The sequence below is a fragment of the Epargyreus clarus genome, unplaced genomic scaffold (assembly GCF_041222505.1).
Source record: "Epargyreus clarus isolate Ecla_fem2 unplaced genomic scaffold, WU_Ecla_fem_2.2 ptg000017l, whole genome shotgun sequence".
NCBI classification, from domain to species: Eukaryota; Metazoa; Arthropoda; class Insecta; order Lepidoptera; family Hesperiidae; genus Epargyreus; species Epargyreus clarus.
In genome coordinates this window covers 8353425-8372782 of record NW_027332225.1, presented here as the reverse complement: position 1 = coordinate 8372782, position 19358 = coordinate 8353425, and the positions used below count along the sequence as shown (strand labels likewise).

At 33.2% G+C, this 19358-nt stretch overlaps 1 protein-coding gene across 1 annotated transcript; it reads left to right on the top strand.

Moving 5' to 3' along the window:
* The first annotated feature begins 3170 nt into the window (after nt 1–3170).
* On the top strand, nt 3171–16321 carry LOC140749180 (odorant receptor 46a). The gene is made up of 9 exons (XM_073082224.1): nt 3171–3409; nt 6681–6892; nt 8262–8371; nt 9643–9718; nt 10270–10414; nt 10984–11083; nt 11801–11914; nt 12342–12500; nt 16268–16321. Exons 1-9 carry the CDS (start codon nt 3171–3173, stop codon nt 16319–16321), a joined length of 1209 nt encoding a protein of 402 aa, XP_072938325.1.
* Nucleotides 16322–19358: the final 3037 nt, after the last annotated feature.

Genomic DNA, 19358 nt, shown 5'->3' with positions numbered 1-19358 from the left:
AGGAATTTCAATGGAAAATTTCACGAATTACCATCTTAGTGAGTGAGCAAGCTCAGTGAGTGACTCAATTGTTTTAAAAAGGAAAGTACTAATAAAATGACGGCAAACCTTCGTAAGGGCAGTGGAAGTAGCGCCTAGGGACTATGATAGTAAAGCCGCGTAGAAAAGGTACCATTATGGGGAATTCGATTTGAAGAAATGGGCATGTCAATAAAATTTTCAGGAACGTTAACGAAATTGGGTATATACATCTGAGGGTATTTTTGTAATGGATGTAGCTAATGGCTACGCAAACCACCTGATCTTGAGTGGTCACTACCGCCCGTGCATATAAATATATATTAACTTTAGTAGAAACTTTTGTGGTACAACTCAAGATGCATGCAAGTTTCATTGACGACTATGAATTTCAAAGGAATAAATATAACATTCCATTACTGCTGGAAACTTATTACTACTGAAAACAGACCCCCTTTTGAAGTGAGAGGGGCTTAGGCCACAGAAGTTCGAGTTGGTAGACTTTATACACCCTTGAGAACTTTTTAGATGACTCTCAGACGTGTAATTGACACTCATAAGCGAGTAAGATTCCTCACGATGTTACCATTCACTGTTTAAGCAAGTGATAATTAATCTCCAATATACTAATATGCACATAAGGTTGAAAATCTGGAAGTGCCTGAGGTATGAACTACAGAACCTCCAATAGTAAGGCCAGGTTTCAACAACAAGTTGTCATTACTTACCCATTGAAAGTAGTATTTAATATTATCCTGAGTATGATAATTTTCTTTCATTATCAGTTAAAACTATGGAATACAATGAAACTAATATAAGGCGAGACAAATTATAAGCCTAGTGAAATAATAATAATCAATCATACTGTCAACATTAGCGCTTCATTTCTATTTGCTTTATTATTCAGTTCAATAAGCGATTGTTAGGTTCATCAGCAATACATTTTGATAGTAAGTATTATTTTAGATATATCTAATATAAGGTTATTATTTTGGGCTACAGTTGTATATAAAATAAAACACTTAAATTGTTGAGATAGATAAGGAAACGAGTTAAACATTAAATCAATCCGTAAACTTTAGTTTTAATTCCCAATTTTATTGATTCATAGATCGTAAAGTCATTTTATTATTTTTATACATAGATTAGTAAAGATTACTCGCTCCGATATTAATGTAAAATTTGTATTAAGTGTTACAAATGTTAAATTCTTATAAGCTACTAGAATTTTTATTCAATTTTATAAAACCGAAGAGGGCCGTAAAAATGACTTGTAATTTGTCATTTTGAATTTCCGCGAGGCAACGCCAACCGCCATTGTGTTTACCTCGTGACGTCATTGCGTTAGTAAACATTACTTCGTAATCGCCTACAGTAAAAGATTTGAACATTCTATATTAAGTATGGCTATGAAAGATGGATTCATAAAAATATTCGCACAGTTGAAATCTTGTCCGTCCGGGTAAAGGTCTTTGATTTACGTAGAGTGCTTTGAACTTTCAAGTACAATGGACTCTTATCAACAATTTCCCTGTACATATTCTCCAACTTTTGTATCGTCTCCCAATAACGACCGCTTTGAAGGACAGCTTTCGGTACATTAATAGAAGACAGTGATGAATAATAAATTATATGTGATGTTGCTGAACTGCCTACATTATCCATCTTCAATTGCCTTTGTTCAATATGTATTGTAAGTGTCCATACACAATGGAGATAAAATCTGTAGTAACGAGTAAGGTCACATACCTGACTTTTTGTAGTTCAAGTGAGTTCGGACATTCACCGTTTACCATAATAACATTTCTCTTGTAGGATGTTAGTAGAGCGTCGTTTTATTTTAGTGTCAAACGTTAGCCTATAAGCTGAAGTGTGCTGCTGTGTGTGTGCGTGTGTGAGCGCGTGTGTGTGTGTGTGTCTGAAGTGTGGCTGCGGTTTTTTAATAATATACAAGTAGCAAACGAGCATGCAGTCCACCTGATGGTACGGGGCTATTGCCGCACATAAACATATGTAATCAAACCCAGATAAGATTTGATTCCTACGAGAGCTCAGCCAACGATGCGTGTCACTAAACATCAGTCTAACTGCATGACTGTAGTGTCGCAAATTAAAAGGAAAATGCCAAAACAAAAACTTAAAAAGCTTTAAAATAATTTTGTCCCAGCCATTATAAGTGTTACGTCCCTTCGCCGGTTTTACCTTAGAAATATAATTTCCGAGACATCACATTCATTTCCGAATACCATCAATTGCCTTATAAAGTTCTTTTCTTTGATTAACTTCAGGTTCGCGCAGAAAAGCTGTCATAAATTAAGTGCCTGCTTTATGAACAAAATTGTAAGTACACTTTGTAGGTATAATTTATACCGAAAAAGATTTTCCGCTGCTGCTGTCCGCGTGTTTTATATTTTTTTTACAGGGAACTTTGATGTAGTAAGTGTTTTGAAGGTTTTTTTTTATAATATAGGAGTAGCAGACGAGCTTGCAATCCACCAGATGATAAGTGGCTACTGCCACCCATGGACATCTGTATACAACCCGAGATAGATTTCTTACAAACCCTTACAAACCCTTACCACATCATTCAAACCAGAACTCAACGGTACTCTTACCATGAGGTTTTTACGTCTTGACAAATATGACTGTTTTGGTATTTGTTTACATATTTGCCCATACAAATTCCAATCAGCGCCCCTAGCGGATTGTATCAGAACTATAGTGTCAGTAACGTAACATTAAATGTCTAAATTGACAAAATGGCGCTTTATGATTTGTCTATATTTTTTACGAACACGTGAGGCAGACAAAAAGACTTGAGCACTTACTTATTGTTACGTTTACTCAGTCTTCCGAAGCAAATGGAACAGAATAATGGATTGAGTAAACGTAATGAAAAATTGTGGGATGTTTTGAAAACTCATGGTAAGAGTACAGAACAGAACAGAGCAGCGCTTAACACTACTGTTTTTAGGCAGAAATAGGTGTGACGGTGGTGCATCTGTAGTCAAAGTACAAAAGGTATTATTATATGCGTTTTCTATATAGCATATTGAAATTACTGACCGAAATATCATATTTTTTAATTCTCTGAATATAAAGATTAATTTAAATTGCTCTTATTCTATGAAATATTACTTTTTTCAGGAAATATGAAGCCGAAGTCCAATTTGGATCAGTATAAATATGTCTCCATGCAAATAGAGACTTTAAAATACAGTGGCATTTGGTGCTTTATACCATATACGACAAATTCTTTCAAGTTTTGGGTCGGTTTTTTCTACCGACTATTCATTGGTATTGTAATTTTTATAATACCTAGTCTGGGACAGGTTATATACTTGATTAGATTGATTGCGAATAATGCAGAAATTCAAGAAGTGTGTGCTGTGTAAGTTGTAGCTTTTGGAATAACAAATGTGAATTAAGTGTTTTTATTTTTTAGAAAACTGTCAGATAAAAGATCGACACCAAAAAGTTGCCTACTAAGTATTGTCAGTTTTGCCGAAAAAATATTTTTCCGATATATACGATACGATACCTACCCTTAGATTCGTTTCGATTTACATATTTGTGTAATACAGGTAATACTATAGCAATTTTAATAACTTCATCAGTATGTGAAGTATTTCACAAATAGCGATATTTAATCAAGAGAGATCTCTTGACCTATTTTGCATCTAAACCCTAGTTAACTTCATTAGCACTTTGAATTCAATTGAAATTAAGTGCATTTCATATTTATTTTGGTTATTCAAAATTACATTTTATTAAAGTTCTAGTAATAGTAAATTGTCATATGTCGATTTTTGGTAGGCAAACAAGCTATATTTGTAAAAGACCGGAATAAAATTGCTAATAAGTTTATCTGGAATATATTTCAAACTATCCGAGATGGTGTCATTGTGTAGGGCTCTATGATGTCCATTCTACAGCCTTTAATCTCAATGACTTACGCTCATTTGAAAATGTTTACACACGGAACCATAGCAAATCAACATTAATATGAGCTATTGTGTCTCACTGTACAAAGTGCGTCATTAGTATAAGCTAATGTGGTCTCACTGTACAAAGTGCGTTTTTCACTTCTATTATAATCGCGAAAATGCTTGCATTAAAATAAAATTAAGTTTGAAACATTTGCGACGACAACCCGACTTACTAACTTTTCTGTACCCTTCTCTTTCATTTTGTTCCGTCGTGAGAAATAAAAGTAAAATAATAGAATGAAGCAAAGTTTTCCAATGTTACAAAAGTTTGTGGCTCGTCTATAAATCCACGACCACTCGGCATAGGATTTACAAAAGCTATTTAACAGAATAGAAAGTGTAAAAAGTAGCGCTAGAAAGTTTTATATATTATTATAGTACCAGGAGAAGGTATATACTGCTTGTATAAACTATCGAACCATATCAGGTCGTGTATACAAATACCCTTATGTTTTTACAATTCATCATCATCAACCCATCACTTTTCGACTGCTGGGCACGGGTCTGCTCTTAGAGTGAGAAGGATTAGGCCATAGCCCACCGCACTGGCCAAATGCGTATTGGTAGACTTCACATACCCTTGAGAATTTTTGATATAATCTTTTTCGATTCGAGATCGAGTTTTCTTTCACCGTTTAAGCAAGTGTTAATTAATTTCTAATACTCACATAACTTTGAGAGTATCAGAGATGTGTGCCTGGTATTTGAACTTTTGACCCCTCGTTCGAGATGCCGAGTTTTTTAACCATTCGGTTTTTAGAATTAAATTTGCAAAATTGAGTGCCAAACGAGCAGGCAACCCATCTGATGTTTAATGGTACCTGCTACAATGGACATCTGTAACCAATTCCAAAATTACAGTGCCGGGGTTTTAACTGAAATTCACACCTTTCTGATGGTATGGTCTAAGGTAGTCGACTCATACGTAAGTAAGCCTGATTGCGAATTAGATTTGAAACTCATTGCAATTGTAAAAGTGTAGTCGTGTTCTTTAAATGACATTTATGACAATAATCGCCTTTTATCCAAAGTTAAATTATGATGTATGTAACTTATTGCACGTTAATAAAAATCAGATGTTAGATAGAAGGCTTTCAATAATATTATACTGATAATAATTGTTACTTGTATACTGTTTTTTTTTATGAAACAATGATCTAAAGCAGCGTTTCCCAGCCCTTTTCAGTCCACGGACCCTTAGGAAATCAAGCACAATATTCACGGACCCTCTTAATAAAATAAACAGCAAAAAACGGATTAGGTATTTTTTTAGTTATTAAAGATACAAAAAAAAACAAATACCTTCATATCATAATAAATTATAACAGTTTATTATGAAAAATATGAAAAAAAAAAATCGAATAAAAGTGGTTTGCTGATTTTTCGTTTTGCGGCCCTTTTGCATTTAATGAGCGATTTATGTATGGTCCAGAGATGACACCGGGGGCCCCTATACATGTACTCGCGGACCTGGCAAACGTTGTGTTGCCACATAAATAAAAAAATGTTAAGGGTGAACAACCCTTATCATTTAGGGGTATGAAAAATAGATAGTAGCCTATTCTCAGACCTATTGAATATGCATATAAAACTGGGTGAAAATCGATAAAGCCGTTTCGGAGGAGTACAGAAACGAACATTATGAGAATTTTATACATATATAAAATTAACACAATATATGACAATTTCGTTTCATATATTTCTTGTTGCTGAAATATGTGCGAATATTGGGTACCGTAATTTGTTGAAACTGTGTCCCACAAGAAAGTTGTCCCGGGTTCAATTGATAATAATTTCTGTATCTATTTCTATAATCTGGGTACCCCAAACAATGATATCTTTGTATGAAAATTAATTTATGCAAATAGACACTATCATGATATTCCTAAGGGGAATTTCAACAGCCTGTTGAGCTATTTCTGCGTGATTTATTGCTGTTATTCACGCAATTTGTCTGTATCTGTATAAATGTCCATCACTACATTAGGTTTTGGTTTAAAACTAATGTAAGAAAAAAAAATTGACGGATTTTTAAGGAGTTTATGCATAAAATTATCCTGTAATCATAGTAATGAATCAGTAATCAGTTTGCTTCAAAATATTTATAATTTCCTGTATTATATTCTTGCTTTAATGCTAGTTTTCATAAGCAACACTTACCTCACATACTCGCCTATAGATAGTTTATTACTCGTTATAAATAAAATCAATCAAATTTTGCAATTTTTGGCAACTGGAAAGTGTTAAATTTCGATTAATACCTAACGTGTGTAGTAGTTCCTAAAGATTAAAAAAGAACTTTTATCGGTTTGTGTCTGACTATTTATAAATACATTTAAAAACTCATTTCAATGCTCGTAAACAAAAGCTGTAAACATCTTATATCCACTCTAAACTTACTTATAAATCCCACTGTTGGACTAACAACATGTCTCTTCAACAATTTCTGCATTTACCGACGTTACGCTCAGATCAGCAGTCGACCTTACGATGTCCTCTATTTACGTATTAGAATCCACGTGTAGACCACAATTCCCAAAAGAAGCAAATAACACAGAACTCACATCTCCCGAAACATTTGCCGAGACGAACATTCCTGATATCGATCAAGCAAAGTTTGGTACAACTTCGTGTGGATTAATTACTAATGAGTCTAACCGATTTACCCCACAGAATAAACTTAGTTCTCACCGAAATGCTGACTTCAATCAAGCTACTGGATCTCTGTTTACGTCGTCACTTCCTTACGCAACTGTTGGAACAAATTAATAATGAAGAGTTTAATTTACTCCCGAGAACCAACTTGGACGTTTTGGAGAAGAGTATAAAGTTTTCAAGGCGTCTATTTGTATATATGGTTGTCACTTCCAGCAGTGTTATTTTTGGTAAATATCTACTATTATTTATGTTCATTTAATATTGAAAACCAATTTATTTTTTAATTAATACCACTTTTTACACTCACATAGCTAAACCCTAGGATTTTTCTTGTGGACGACATAGAAATACATAACGACGAATAGACAAATACCGGACCTAGACCCGGACAGAAATCTAAATTCATTGTTCATTCTAAATCATGTCTGATCGAGGATCAAACCCGGATCAAACCGCGTGTTAGACGACGCGATAGGTCGTCGATAACAATCAGGTTTTTTTTTTCATCCTGACATAGGGCGATGGAAAATTATTTAATGCTCAATGCTCCTCCTTAGTCGTCATCGGTCTTTATAATGTTTCACATGATGTGTTACGGCATCCACGAAACTAGAATATCAGGCGTCAATACTGATACTATTAGACAGAAGAAGGATAGAAGGTGGCGCTGGTCGCACCACTAAAAAATGTGTTACAAGGCTTAATAACCAATGGAATTGGTTACGGATACAGTAAGTATACACAATCGTTTACTTTTAAGGTAATAAAAAATGCATATTGCAAATAAATTACGGTATTATTTTGTAAGAAAGTTCCTACTAAGATATGTGTACGCATATAGCTTTGCTAGCAGAACGAGGACCCAGGAGTGCCGGCTCCTTCCGAAATAGCATTGCTCTAAGGATTTAGCCGTTCGCCTCACAATTTATGTGTTTTAGTTGAACGCCTGCTAGCTTTCCCCTTTAGAATTTCACTGCCAAGTTTATATTCGTATGTTTGTTACAAAATTACTAAGAATTAAGAGTTTTCTTCCTCTTGGTGTTACATTCTACAGAATGTCTTCATTGCATGTTTCTAGCTCCCAGTGTTCAAAAGTTTTGCAGGGCATTTAGAAGGAAAGTATTCCTCTATTTTATTATAGACGTACCTAACATTGTTTATTTAAAAGTTATAGTGGGGTTCGACTAATTTATTTATTTTTCTAAAAAACAATGAGGAAGAAATACAAAGAAAATTGTTTATTAAAGTGAACTATAGATAAATAATACGTTAGAACAATAAGCGAATTTTCCAATCCGATCTAAATTTTCAAGTCTTTGAGATTTATAATGTGTTCACAGTGACTACATTGTGACTTACTTACCGATCAAGCGTGAATTTACGTGATGTTATTTCAGTACATTTGTACAATTAGAATTAATTAATTATTTAGATGTGTGATCTTGATCTGGGTGTTTGTTAATTCATGTCTGTGAGTGTCCATAACACCCACGATACCGATATTTCTGGTGTGGGTGTTAGGGGCGCCGAAAGCGTTATTTTTATAATATTTTTTATTTATTATTTACATTTTAAACTTTTATTTACATTTTATAGTTCACGTCATCGTAATCCCAGCGTTAAATGGCTTCAGAACTCTACCACTCGACATGGATTTCATATTATTTGACGTGAATGATTACTTTCTTTGCATTAACGCTTATCAGGTAAAATATTTTAGATTTATTAAGATAAGTTTTTAATGTGTATCAACGCGCTGTAGATTTTAATAAGGAAATCTTGTGTCTAATAGCTATAAGAAGGTTCTGCCTATGTTCCATTATGGATGAGTTTCCACTCCTGGAGAATTAGAAATTGAGGTGCTATTCACTTGAAAAATTAAATTAACATTGGATATTCTAAAACATAATCTTTGCAAATAATCGTAACTGACTCTTGAAAACAAATCTCCATCAATATTTTGTGCTGGATTTTGATGTAAGTCTACCTAAGTTGTTAAGGTTAGGTATTTGAAATTTATTTACAACGTCCATCAAAATCCCCTGATATTACCAAACTTATCTGGCAGAATAACCGACCGAAACTAGGTTTTGAACTTTTGATAATGATGGGCTTAGTACAAGCCTTCTATTTGGTCTGAATTGTAAATTCATCTTATTCAAAGTTTTGACTGGTACTTCAACGTGGCAAGCAAACCGTTTTGTATTTAACAAACACAACTTTAATTATTCATAGTAAAAGGAGTAAGTCTTATGTATTTATATATAGGTACATCATAAATATAACAAGCAATTATCAATACCCATGGTAGCATACAAATTTCGCCCTCGACAAATAAAAAAATATCCAAGTCCTGGTTTCAAAAAATGTATTACTTTGGTCATCATAGAAAATTGCGCGAACTCCTCCCATAAACCCATAATATTCGTTCAGCAGTAGGATCAGATCATAACTTAGAGCTTTTCGTCCAAACTTCAAGACATCTCCTATTTTCCTAAACATATAGTCTCAGGGTGCCGGCCTATATTGCTAACATACATATATTAGGATCCTAGCTAAGGATTGAATTTATGTAACTAGCGTCTCTCAAGGAGATCCTCTGGGCTGACGATCAAAGTTTTAGTGTTAGCGCTAGATTTGAATAGATTTACAGTTATGATAGACAGAAGTTAGGATTTCTGATACCCTCTGGAGATGCTTAAATATCGATAATACGTATTAAAAAAGATCTAATTTAACAAACCTCAAGAATTTTGTATATACTTTGAGGATTAATTTCCTATGAATTACGAACAATTAAAAATACAAAAGTTCCGGAAAAGTTGTGCTTTTAGTAGTATTTTATTAGTAGCTTAGTTTGTCAAAGGTAAACGGTAAGTCGAATGCTATTCTAAGAGCAAGTTTCAATATTATTATGCAACTGTAAGCTATAATGAAATATATGTTTGTATATAGAAGACAATAAATATTTTTGCAGGTTCTGTATAAACCTATGATGATAGTGGCATTTGCGACTCTTATGAGTCTACCGTGGTCTTTTATGACGTGCGCAAGTAAGTTTCAATTGTGAATCTATATATAATTCCAGTAATTTACAACGTCTAGATACTCGTATGCTACACATTTGCAATATTATATTCTTTCTTATATTCGTAAATGGTGTTACACGAATATGTGTATTCGAGGTCAACATTTATTTTTGCTATACCAACAAGTCTATACAAGTACCTATACCACAGACCTGTATCTAATACAGGTCTCTGAAACGAACATAGTTCAGAGTTCACAACGTTAAATGGCTAATTACTTTTATTTATAAAGGTATCCTACATTATAAAATAAAGCATAACTGCCTCTGAGGACTAAATCAGAACATCTCATTTAAGCTGGCCCTCAAGTCTTCGGAAACAACACGCTTACCACAACAAAAATATAAATACAGCAGCGCTATATTGCTACTATAAGATAAAATAATGTGTGATAGTGACGTCACAGTTCACTCAACCTGCTTATTGCTACTTTACTTTTAAAAAAAGATAGTAAATCCTATACGCACTTAATAACCATAAAATTGGAATCCATTCAAAAATCTATTTCATTTCAGTCGGGCAATTGGACGTTTTAATTTACAACTTTGAAAATATGAAAGAGCTCGTTAAAGCAACGAAGTCTGAAACGAACTGCGGCGAAAATGAGGCGTTCGAGAGTATTTTTAAAAAGTGTCTCCGCCATCACTGCGCCATTAAGAGGTAAACAACTCTATTAAGCTCGAATTTAAGGCTGGAGACATTTGTAAAAAGTACAATTTGCTTTTAAAATTAGATTTTCTGTAAATGTATAACGTCTAGTCCGACTGTCTAGATAATGCGTGTTTCATGTACACTCATGGTAGAAGCTTTAAAAATTAAAAGAGTTTAAACTTTATATTGACAATTTAAAAATGCTATATTATTATACACTCAAAGATCGGCAAAGTCCTTAAGTGCTTCCCTATTTATATCAGCAACTACAATGAAAATACCTTAAAAATTAATAGCTGTAGGTACTTTTCTCTGGGATTCTAACCATTTAGAATAATAAAAACCGTTACATTGGTTATGTGTGACTGTTCTGGTACCCTGTAACCATTTCTATATCACTGACTTTATAACATTTTCAAAAAAATGATAAAGCCATTTCTGTATGCAGGCCATCGAATAGGTTCTACTATCTTAAAACACCCGATTGTCAAATGACTATAAATATCTTAGTGAAGGATTCCTCTCAACCACATAGATACTTCACAATATACAATAACAATTATTCAACTCATTCCCAGATTTGTAAATACTCTGGAAGCAACTTTCGGCGGCCAGTTTTCCCTGACGTTGGCTTTCAGCGCATGCATTATTTGCACAACCGCTGTTCAGTTATTTTCGGTAAGTATGTGCCGTAAGTGTGCAATCAGTTTGTGGAATTCGCTTCCACTGAAAATTCGCGAGTTGAAACTATTTTGTGTGCTAGAAACCAGTCAAAGAACATTTAGTCTTCCTAGAAATGTAAATGTTTGTAGGCATATGTTCTTATACATTTAAATGATTAAATGGTAAATATATTCAACCATATAGTAGCAATAAATTGGGTAAGGGGAAGAGAAGCGTCATCCACGACTTATTACCAATTGTTAATAAGCCGTTTAAATGTTTCAGTCGTATTTATGTTGTTGTTTGTCAATATGACCAAAATCACTCGCAGTCGCAACATATGGAAGTTTTATCTCAAAGATGGTATAATGAACTTAGGGGGCATAGATTATGTTTTTCAGAAAGCCAACGGTGATGCTGAATGCTGAAAAAATGCACTATGAAATTAAATAATTATTAGTCATATTAGTCATAATTATTTATAACATATATTTCTAACTTTTGGTGTGACATCTGAGGTGCTAATTGATGAATTAACTAATAGCACTAAATTTTAGGGACTGTATAGTGTATATAGAATATACGCAATAAGTAATGCATAATTTTAAATTTAAACTCATATTTTATGCCATATATCCATTGAAAACTATGAAAAGGAACTATGAAATACCTTTATAGTATACTCATTTTCATATAAAATTTTCAAAAAATTATTATTCTTCACATTTACAGATAGAGTCCTTACGAGACAACATCGCTGCATTGTTTTGGATTTTCCCTTACTTCATCGATTTTATAATATTTCTCTTCATTGATTGCTACCTTGGAGAATTTGTCACCATGAAGGTAGATTTGACAAATTTTATCTTTTCTTTGAATGTGATTATACTTTCTTTTCGGGAACCGATTTATTTTGTCTTTAGAAATACAGACCGTTTTACGTAAAATTCACATTAGTCAACCAAATAGACGAAACAAAAGCTAAAGATAATAAATAAAATTATCAAAATTAAGTACTTCAAAAATATTGTAAAATAACTCACATAAATATCATTTTAATGTATTGTATTATATTATTTAGCATCACCCGGATCGCCCACGTCATAGTACAATCATAGGGCATTTCAATGCCTTTGTTCTAACTTAATTCATTTTACATTCCAAACAAAATTGGGAAGACATGCTCTCTTACGGACGTGAGTCTAATGGGTAATTACATGCCATGTACCATATAATTTCCATACGCGATATTCGAGTCACGTATGTTTTTCAGAGTGGTCGTATATCAACCGCCGTGTATAGCTGCCCTTGGGTGGATCTGACTCCGAAACTGAGTAGGAGCCTTGTCACAGTAATCGGGGAGACGCAACGCCCTCTGGTGATTAGGGCTATGAACAAATTAGTACCTGTGTCTTTGGAAACGTTTACAACGGTATTCTGATTTGGATATATTTTTAATTTAGTTATAGTTTATTCGGATAAAAATGAAAGTTTCTGTTTACTGTGCTGCCATTTTCTAAAATGATTAATTCCAAAATTTTATAACCATGTTTGAAATGATTGCTTATTGAGAACATCTTTTATAAATAGTTGAATTAATTGAACGGACTATTACTAAAAAGACTTTGAAAGTTAAAGAAGTTGCTATTTACATAATTACAAAACATTTGTTCATTGCTAAAAGATGGTAAGGACATCAGGCGGTCAAACTGAAATAGAACGGCGGGCAAATTTTTGGTTTGATGTTTTTATATTTTGACTATAATGACTGACTATAATCGCATTGTCATCAGATTTATATTTGTTTCCAAAATTTTAGCTCTAGTGAATACCGGGAAGTTTAATTTTTAACTTAATTGCAAAATAACACGTCATCATACAAGTAAAAGCTTGGAATAAAATGAATGACATGATCGAATATATAAAAAATGATACTTGTCCATTAGTATGAGTTAGAATGTGCGAACTAGAGTAAGTTACTAATAGCTATCCGGCTAAAGTAAAACGTTTTCATTATATCAGTTCCTTGGCCCTACTTTACCATCTCTGAAATTAGGTGACCTTAGTTGATTGATGGCCCTTGGTGCCTTCAATTATTCGGGTGAGATATTCAGAAATCGATTTAGGATGGCCTAAAGATGAGGAATGGGGACGCGCCGTGATAGAAATATAATTTCTCATTTATGACACCAGAAAAATCTTAAATGATTTTTTTCACCAATCACGCTTTCATTAATTTGACAATTTGTTATGAAATTTGGATCAATCAACACTGTTTGATGAAAGTAATGAGGTATGTAGGTCAAATTTCGAAATATTTTTGATGATTAATTATATCACTCTTTTTCAAGTCGTAACCATGTCGGCTTATTAACCTGACAATATTTAAGATTTACTTTAAAAATACATTTTACGTTTATAACAAAGCAGAACTTACACTAGACGGTCCAATTTAGTCCTCAAATGTAACAACGAATTTCATTTTCAATACTACAAGCCCATTTGCGATTGACTACAGATGTCCGTGGATGGTATTGTCCATTTTGAATCAGGTGGGCCACCTGCTCTTTACCAATTGTAATTATGTACTTAAATGCTTGAATAATTCAATATTCACATTCCTTACGAGAAAATTTGGAACAAACGAAATTTAATGAACAACATCTATTTTTATTCACGAAACAGAGATATTCATTATTAATTTCAAACGGATACATAATTGAAGATAAAGTTGGGAAGACAGGAGCTAAATTTATTACTCTTGATACAAAATTTAGCATTTATTGTTTCGTTTAAAATTCATTTCTTAGCCATTTCGGCTCATAATGTAGCCAGAAAACTGAAACTTAAATTGTCCTAATAACTAAAATTCTACGAGAGATCTACATACTTTTTGAAAATACCTATAAGAGTAGCGAACAAGCTTGGCCATGTGGTAAATGGCTATTTCCTCCTATGGAAAAACAAAATCCCTGATAAGATGAGATTCCTACATGAGCTCGGCCACAGATGCGCTGCTACTCCGAAGGACTAAACTTGAATGCCACGGAAAAGTCCCTCTTACCACCTAAGGTTATGTTGGTAATGTAACATACCTCAATGTAAGGTATGTTACATTGAGGTTTGACATATTACATTTTTAATGTAGGTCTCATGATATTTCCGACGCCAATATAGCTTAAGATAATATTTACTCGTATAATGTTTATATTCCTATTTCCTTTTAATAAGTCAAACTGTCACAAATTTTCGGATAATATATTTGGAGAAGATTTTCCCCGACTAAGACTTTTTGACATTTCTGTTTTTTACCTAAATAACATATTACATTAACGTAAAGTAGAGCAATGAGATGTGCCTAATTTTTCACGGGATGCCTAATGCTAAAAGTAAGTAAGTATATACTCGTAAATACGTTGACAGGACATTTTTTGTACTAAATAAGACTGATTTCGTAAGTAATTTGCTTCTTTTTTGGATGACAAGTAACCTATAAAGTCATGAATTGTCTGAGAAATCTTTCTAAAAATATGTTTTGTCCATTTTAAAATCAGGACAACGACTTATAACATTTTCATTTGTGACATTTCTTCTTGTCCTTTCAAAATATCAGATACGTAAATTAGATTTTCATACTACCACCCAATTTGTTAACTGTATTTATCAACAGAAGTATGTTTTAGTGCATCAATAATATAACCCGTCCATCAATAATCATGTAATGTTTTTGAAGCATACATATTTTATAGTATGTATCATTCTTTGGCACGCCCTACAGACGGTTTGACCAGTTTTAGCATACTTAGTGTCGTTGAAGTCGTCTAAATATTGGGATGATGTATGGTATATTTTAAACGATCGATGTTTTTTATAATATTTTCTAGATAACGCCAAAATACTGTATATTCTATGAATAATAACAGTAAAATTCCTTTCCGTACGGAACCCCAGAGCAGGGTTATAACACTCACAGTCTTTGCTATTAATACTCGTAAATCCCGCAATAAAGTAATTTTATTGCTAAAGAAAACAGACCACACTGTACTTCACGGTAGTGAAACCATCACATCTAGGGTTTTAAAAGCCCCCGTTTAGCGTAGTCATTAGGCTTAAGTAACGCTTAAAGATTAACCTAAGCTCTTTGCGTAACAAGTAATATGAGGTAATAACGAGGCGGTAACTAATGCGTAGAGCTTTTATGATTCCTTTCAATGTACTATACGAATGTCTTAAGGCTTTACTTTGTATTTACTTATTATTTATAAATCTGTAGTGTTTGTGATTTCAAATTGTCTGGCATGTTTTAAGTTAATTTATATATTTCACTTGTCTTGTTTCATTACTTTGAGCATCACGATGATTTCATGAATGTACTGAATAGGAAGTTTTGACGTCATATCGAATTATATTTTTTATCCTTAAGTAATGAACACAGAATAGATTTCAGATTTTTTTTTTTGTATCTATAGCATGGTACAAAAGCTTAAGTCTTTCTTTGTAATGAACTATTAAATTAATCAGCAAAAGTATATCATACAAATCGCAATTATGTTTTTCCTCCTTTTTTCTTCAAGTTACCTACCTTTTTTAGTCAGGTTATATAGCTACAATGTTTTCAGATTATGTCAGGGTGAGTTAGAATTAAATCCCAACAAACGAAGCATTACGTAATCACGAAAACCAACGTTTTCTTTAGAGACGAAACTCCAAGCCCACACTTTCCCGAATCAAGTCCGAAGGGAGTTGACCCAAGTTACCAAAGCTTAATCTTGCCAATTTAGTTGAGTCATCACTAATATATTGAGTTGGACGCATTAGCAACTTTGGATCGGTAGAGGGAGCTATTGTTAGATACCAAATATAAATACAAGCTGATCCTGTGACTTCGTTCGTCATAACAAATTTTAAGGAATAATTATTCCTACATGCTTTTGGTACTTTTTTTTCAAAAGTTTTTCGTAACGCTGCATAAAGATTGACTCCACAAAGATTAATCACGATTGCATACTCCAAGGGTTTTGAAATATTTATTAAAACTAAAATAGTCATAAAACCGTTATTTCTAAAGCAAATACTACTTTTCTATTTATTTTGAAATTAATAGAAGTTTTTTATAAGTGTTTTTGTGATATAATGAAAAGATTGTAGTATAAATTCACTTTAAAGTTTCTGTTCTAATATTTTTTTGCGTTCTTTCAGGTCATGAACTGGACATACAAAGGATTTGCATTAATGAATCAAACCAAAGATTAAACTTCTTTTCAACTTTTTTGCAATAACTATGATATTTTCGTGTTGAATATATTTTAGCTGCACTAATATTTTCAAATAAATAACCGATCAAAACTTTTTATTAACTGTGTTTTAATTGTAAAAGGTGGTGGCGTGGTGGACTTCGGTGCTACCACTGATATATTCCTGAACTATAACGGCGGTGACAGATACTGCTACATTCTGGTTCAACGGGACACTAACTGGAGTTATTCCAAATTAGTCCTTGCCTGCGGCCGAACTCAAGTATGACTTCAATCAATGTCCAATGTCCATGAGCGTATATGTATTCACATAAATACCAAAACATGTATTGTGCTATTTTCCATAGAAATAATTTGACATAGCTACAATGATATTTACTGGCCCTGGTAGGGTACAAATCTGTTATTATTAAACATATTACGTAACACAATTTGTCAATGTATTTATCAAAGCTTACAAATTCCAAATTTAGCATTCGTTCCATACAAATGATACAAGATAATGATATAGGGAGCGATTATACATACATTCGTTCAACAACGTGTTTTGAGTTCAACTGTTATATCATAAACATTTTTTTTTGTACATACATAGATTTCCGAGACGTTCAAGCTTTGTCCTCCGAAATAAAAAAATATCTATCTTTATTTCATAGTAGTACCAAATGAGAATATATAATTAAGTAGTATCTATAGGCTACAGATTTTATTCTTAATCCGAAAAACCGTTGTATATAAACCAAATGATCGAATGTATTTTTTTTTCAATTTCACGGGAGAGCTACAATACTTTGATAATTCCAACTCATAAATGGAATCAGATTCATTGTTTTACTTGTGAATTCAGTATAGTATGATTTCCAGGTAGAACTCGGTAGCGAACTCCACATAATATCATATGTTCATACATATGATATTTGACTGTTTCGCCTATTCAGGATTTTCAATTATCATTTTCTTTTAAAATACTCTACGGATGGGAGGCTTGCACTGTAAAAAAAGATTTAAGAAACGCATGCTCTCCAATAGCTGGATCCAAAAGATGACTAATGACGAGGTCAAAGACCATTTTACCATTAAAGAGAGAAAAGTCTCTTACTGGGGTCACGTCCTTCGACATCCACGCTGTGAACTTCTCGAACTCATTTAACTGGGCAAAATCGTAGGGAAAAGGCGAGTAGGGAGAGGAAAAAATATTGGCTGCAAAACATTCGAGAGTGGACCGGAATAGCAAGCGCAGCTGAACTGTTCCGCCTCTCAAAGACCCGTGAGGGATTTAGAAAGCTGATAGCCGAACTCCACTAGTTGAAGAGGCGCCGCAAGAAGAAGAAGTTGAATACCGAATAATAAACTACAGCAACATAGACACGTATGAAACGTTATGTTCTTGTTTTGTTTCAAGTATACGCCTATACACTACAGGCTATCCAGGCCGGGACAATGATATGAATGGCGTATTGTAGAGGCAGATCGATCGTTCCATTAGCGACAAATGTGCGATCTAATCAAAGAGCCTCATAACGCATATTCGCTTTGACTTATTCACTTTGATTTATTATACTTTGATGTACACGCATCCTGCATAGATGGAAATAATAGAAATGGTTATTATTATACGTCGGAAATAGAAATCATTTGCGTGTATATTTCTGCCTCTATAATAGTACAGCGATATTACAATTTGATAGGTATAAGGCATTTAACCTTGATGAAAAACATCTACTACGCGAAATGATCTTGCCTAGAAAATAAACATGATCACTGTTACTATGTGCGTCTCATTACAGAGTATTTTATATATCAAGGGCGTTTAGAAAACTTCGAAAACTACAAACTAGAAATCTCAACATAAATCCCAATAGCAACAAAATTATAAAAAAATAATTGGCCGAGTGTAAGCCGAACTCGCATACACGGAGGGTTCCGTACTACTAAATTAACTAACTACTATTTTTTTTGGTATTTGTTATTTAAATAGTTTTGAATACTTGAAGTAAATGCATTGAGAAAATTTAAATTGTCTACCTATTACGGTTTAATAGGTAAAGCGAAAAACGTCGAAAAATAGCGGTTTCTTGTATAGCGACTCCCATATTTTTAACTTTTTTTATTTTTAGCATTTGTTGTTATACCGGCCATCCTTATAGATACATACTCTGAAAAAAATCAAGTGTCTATCTATTATAGTTCAGGAGACAGAGCTCTATGACAGACAGACATACGGACAGACGGCCAGACAGCGAAGTCTTAGTAACAGAGCCGTTTTTACCCTTTCGGTAACGAACCCTAAAAAAAGTAGATGATTGTAGCCTACAATCGCTGATTTTTGCCACATGATACCACAAATGTAAATCGTCAGAAATCAGCATGGCCTGATATGGATTGCATAAATGCATTTTACCCACATGTTTTTCGGCAGAATGTCAATAAAACTGTGAAATTCGCATGACAAAATAAACAGCTTAATGAGCAAGAGGATTATTGATAAATCCATTTACGACATGTGTTAACAACAATCAGATAGGATTCATGCATTTTATGTGTATGTGGTTTTGTAGCCAGTTTTGTAATATATGAATTTATTTTGTTTGTATTAAATATTTTATTTATGAGAATTTTAATACGCGCTACTTAATATGCCAAAGTAGTGTTGTAAGCATATTGTAGCTTATAAAGTACTATGAATATACTAACTATTATATAATCCTAAAGGTATGTGTCATATCTTATGTTTGTCATAGATTCGTCCAAAATTGAGGAAAAGAACAGATAGGTGTTTATAGAGACAAATAATATCATGAATGTTTCCCACATTCATTAATCTCCTTGTGTTCATGGTAACTACAAAATAACTGTAGTGAATCATTTATTTATAAACGTTAAATTTAAAAAATACTATTTATTTAAGAGGTCCACATTAAAATATAAGCACTCTCTAATTGGCTGCATTTAAGCCGTTTACACTTATGCGAATACGTGGATGTAATATTTTAAATTTAATTTTATTTTGACTCCGGACGCACCATGGCTCCATT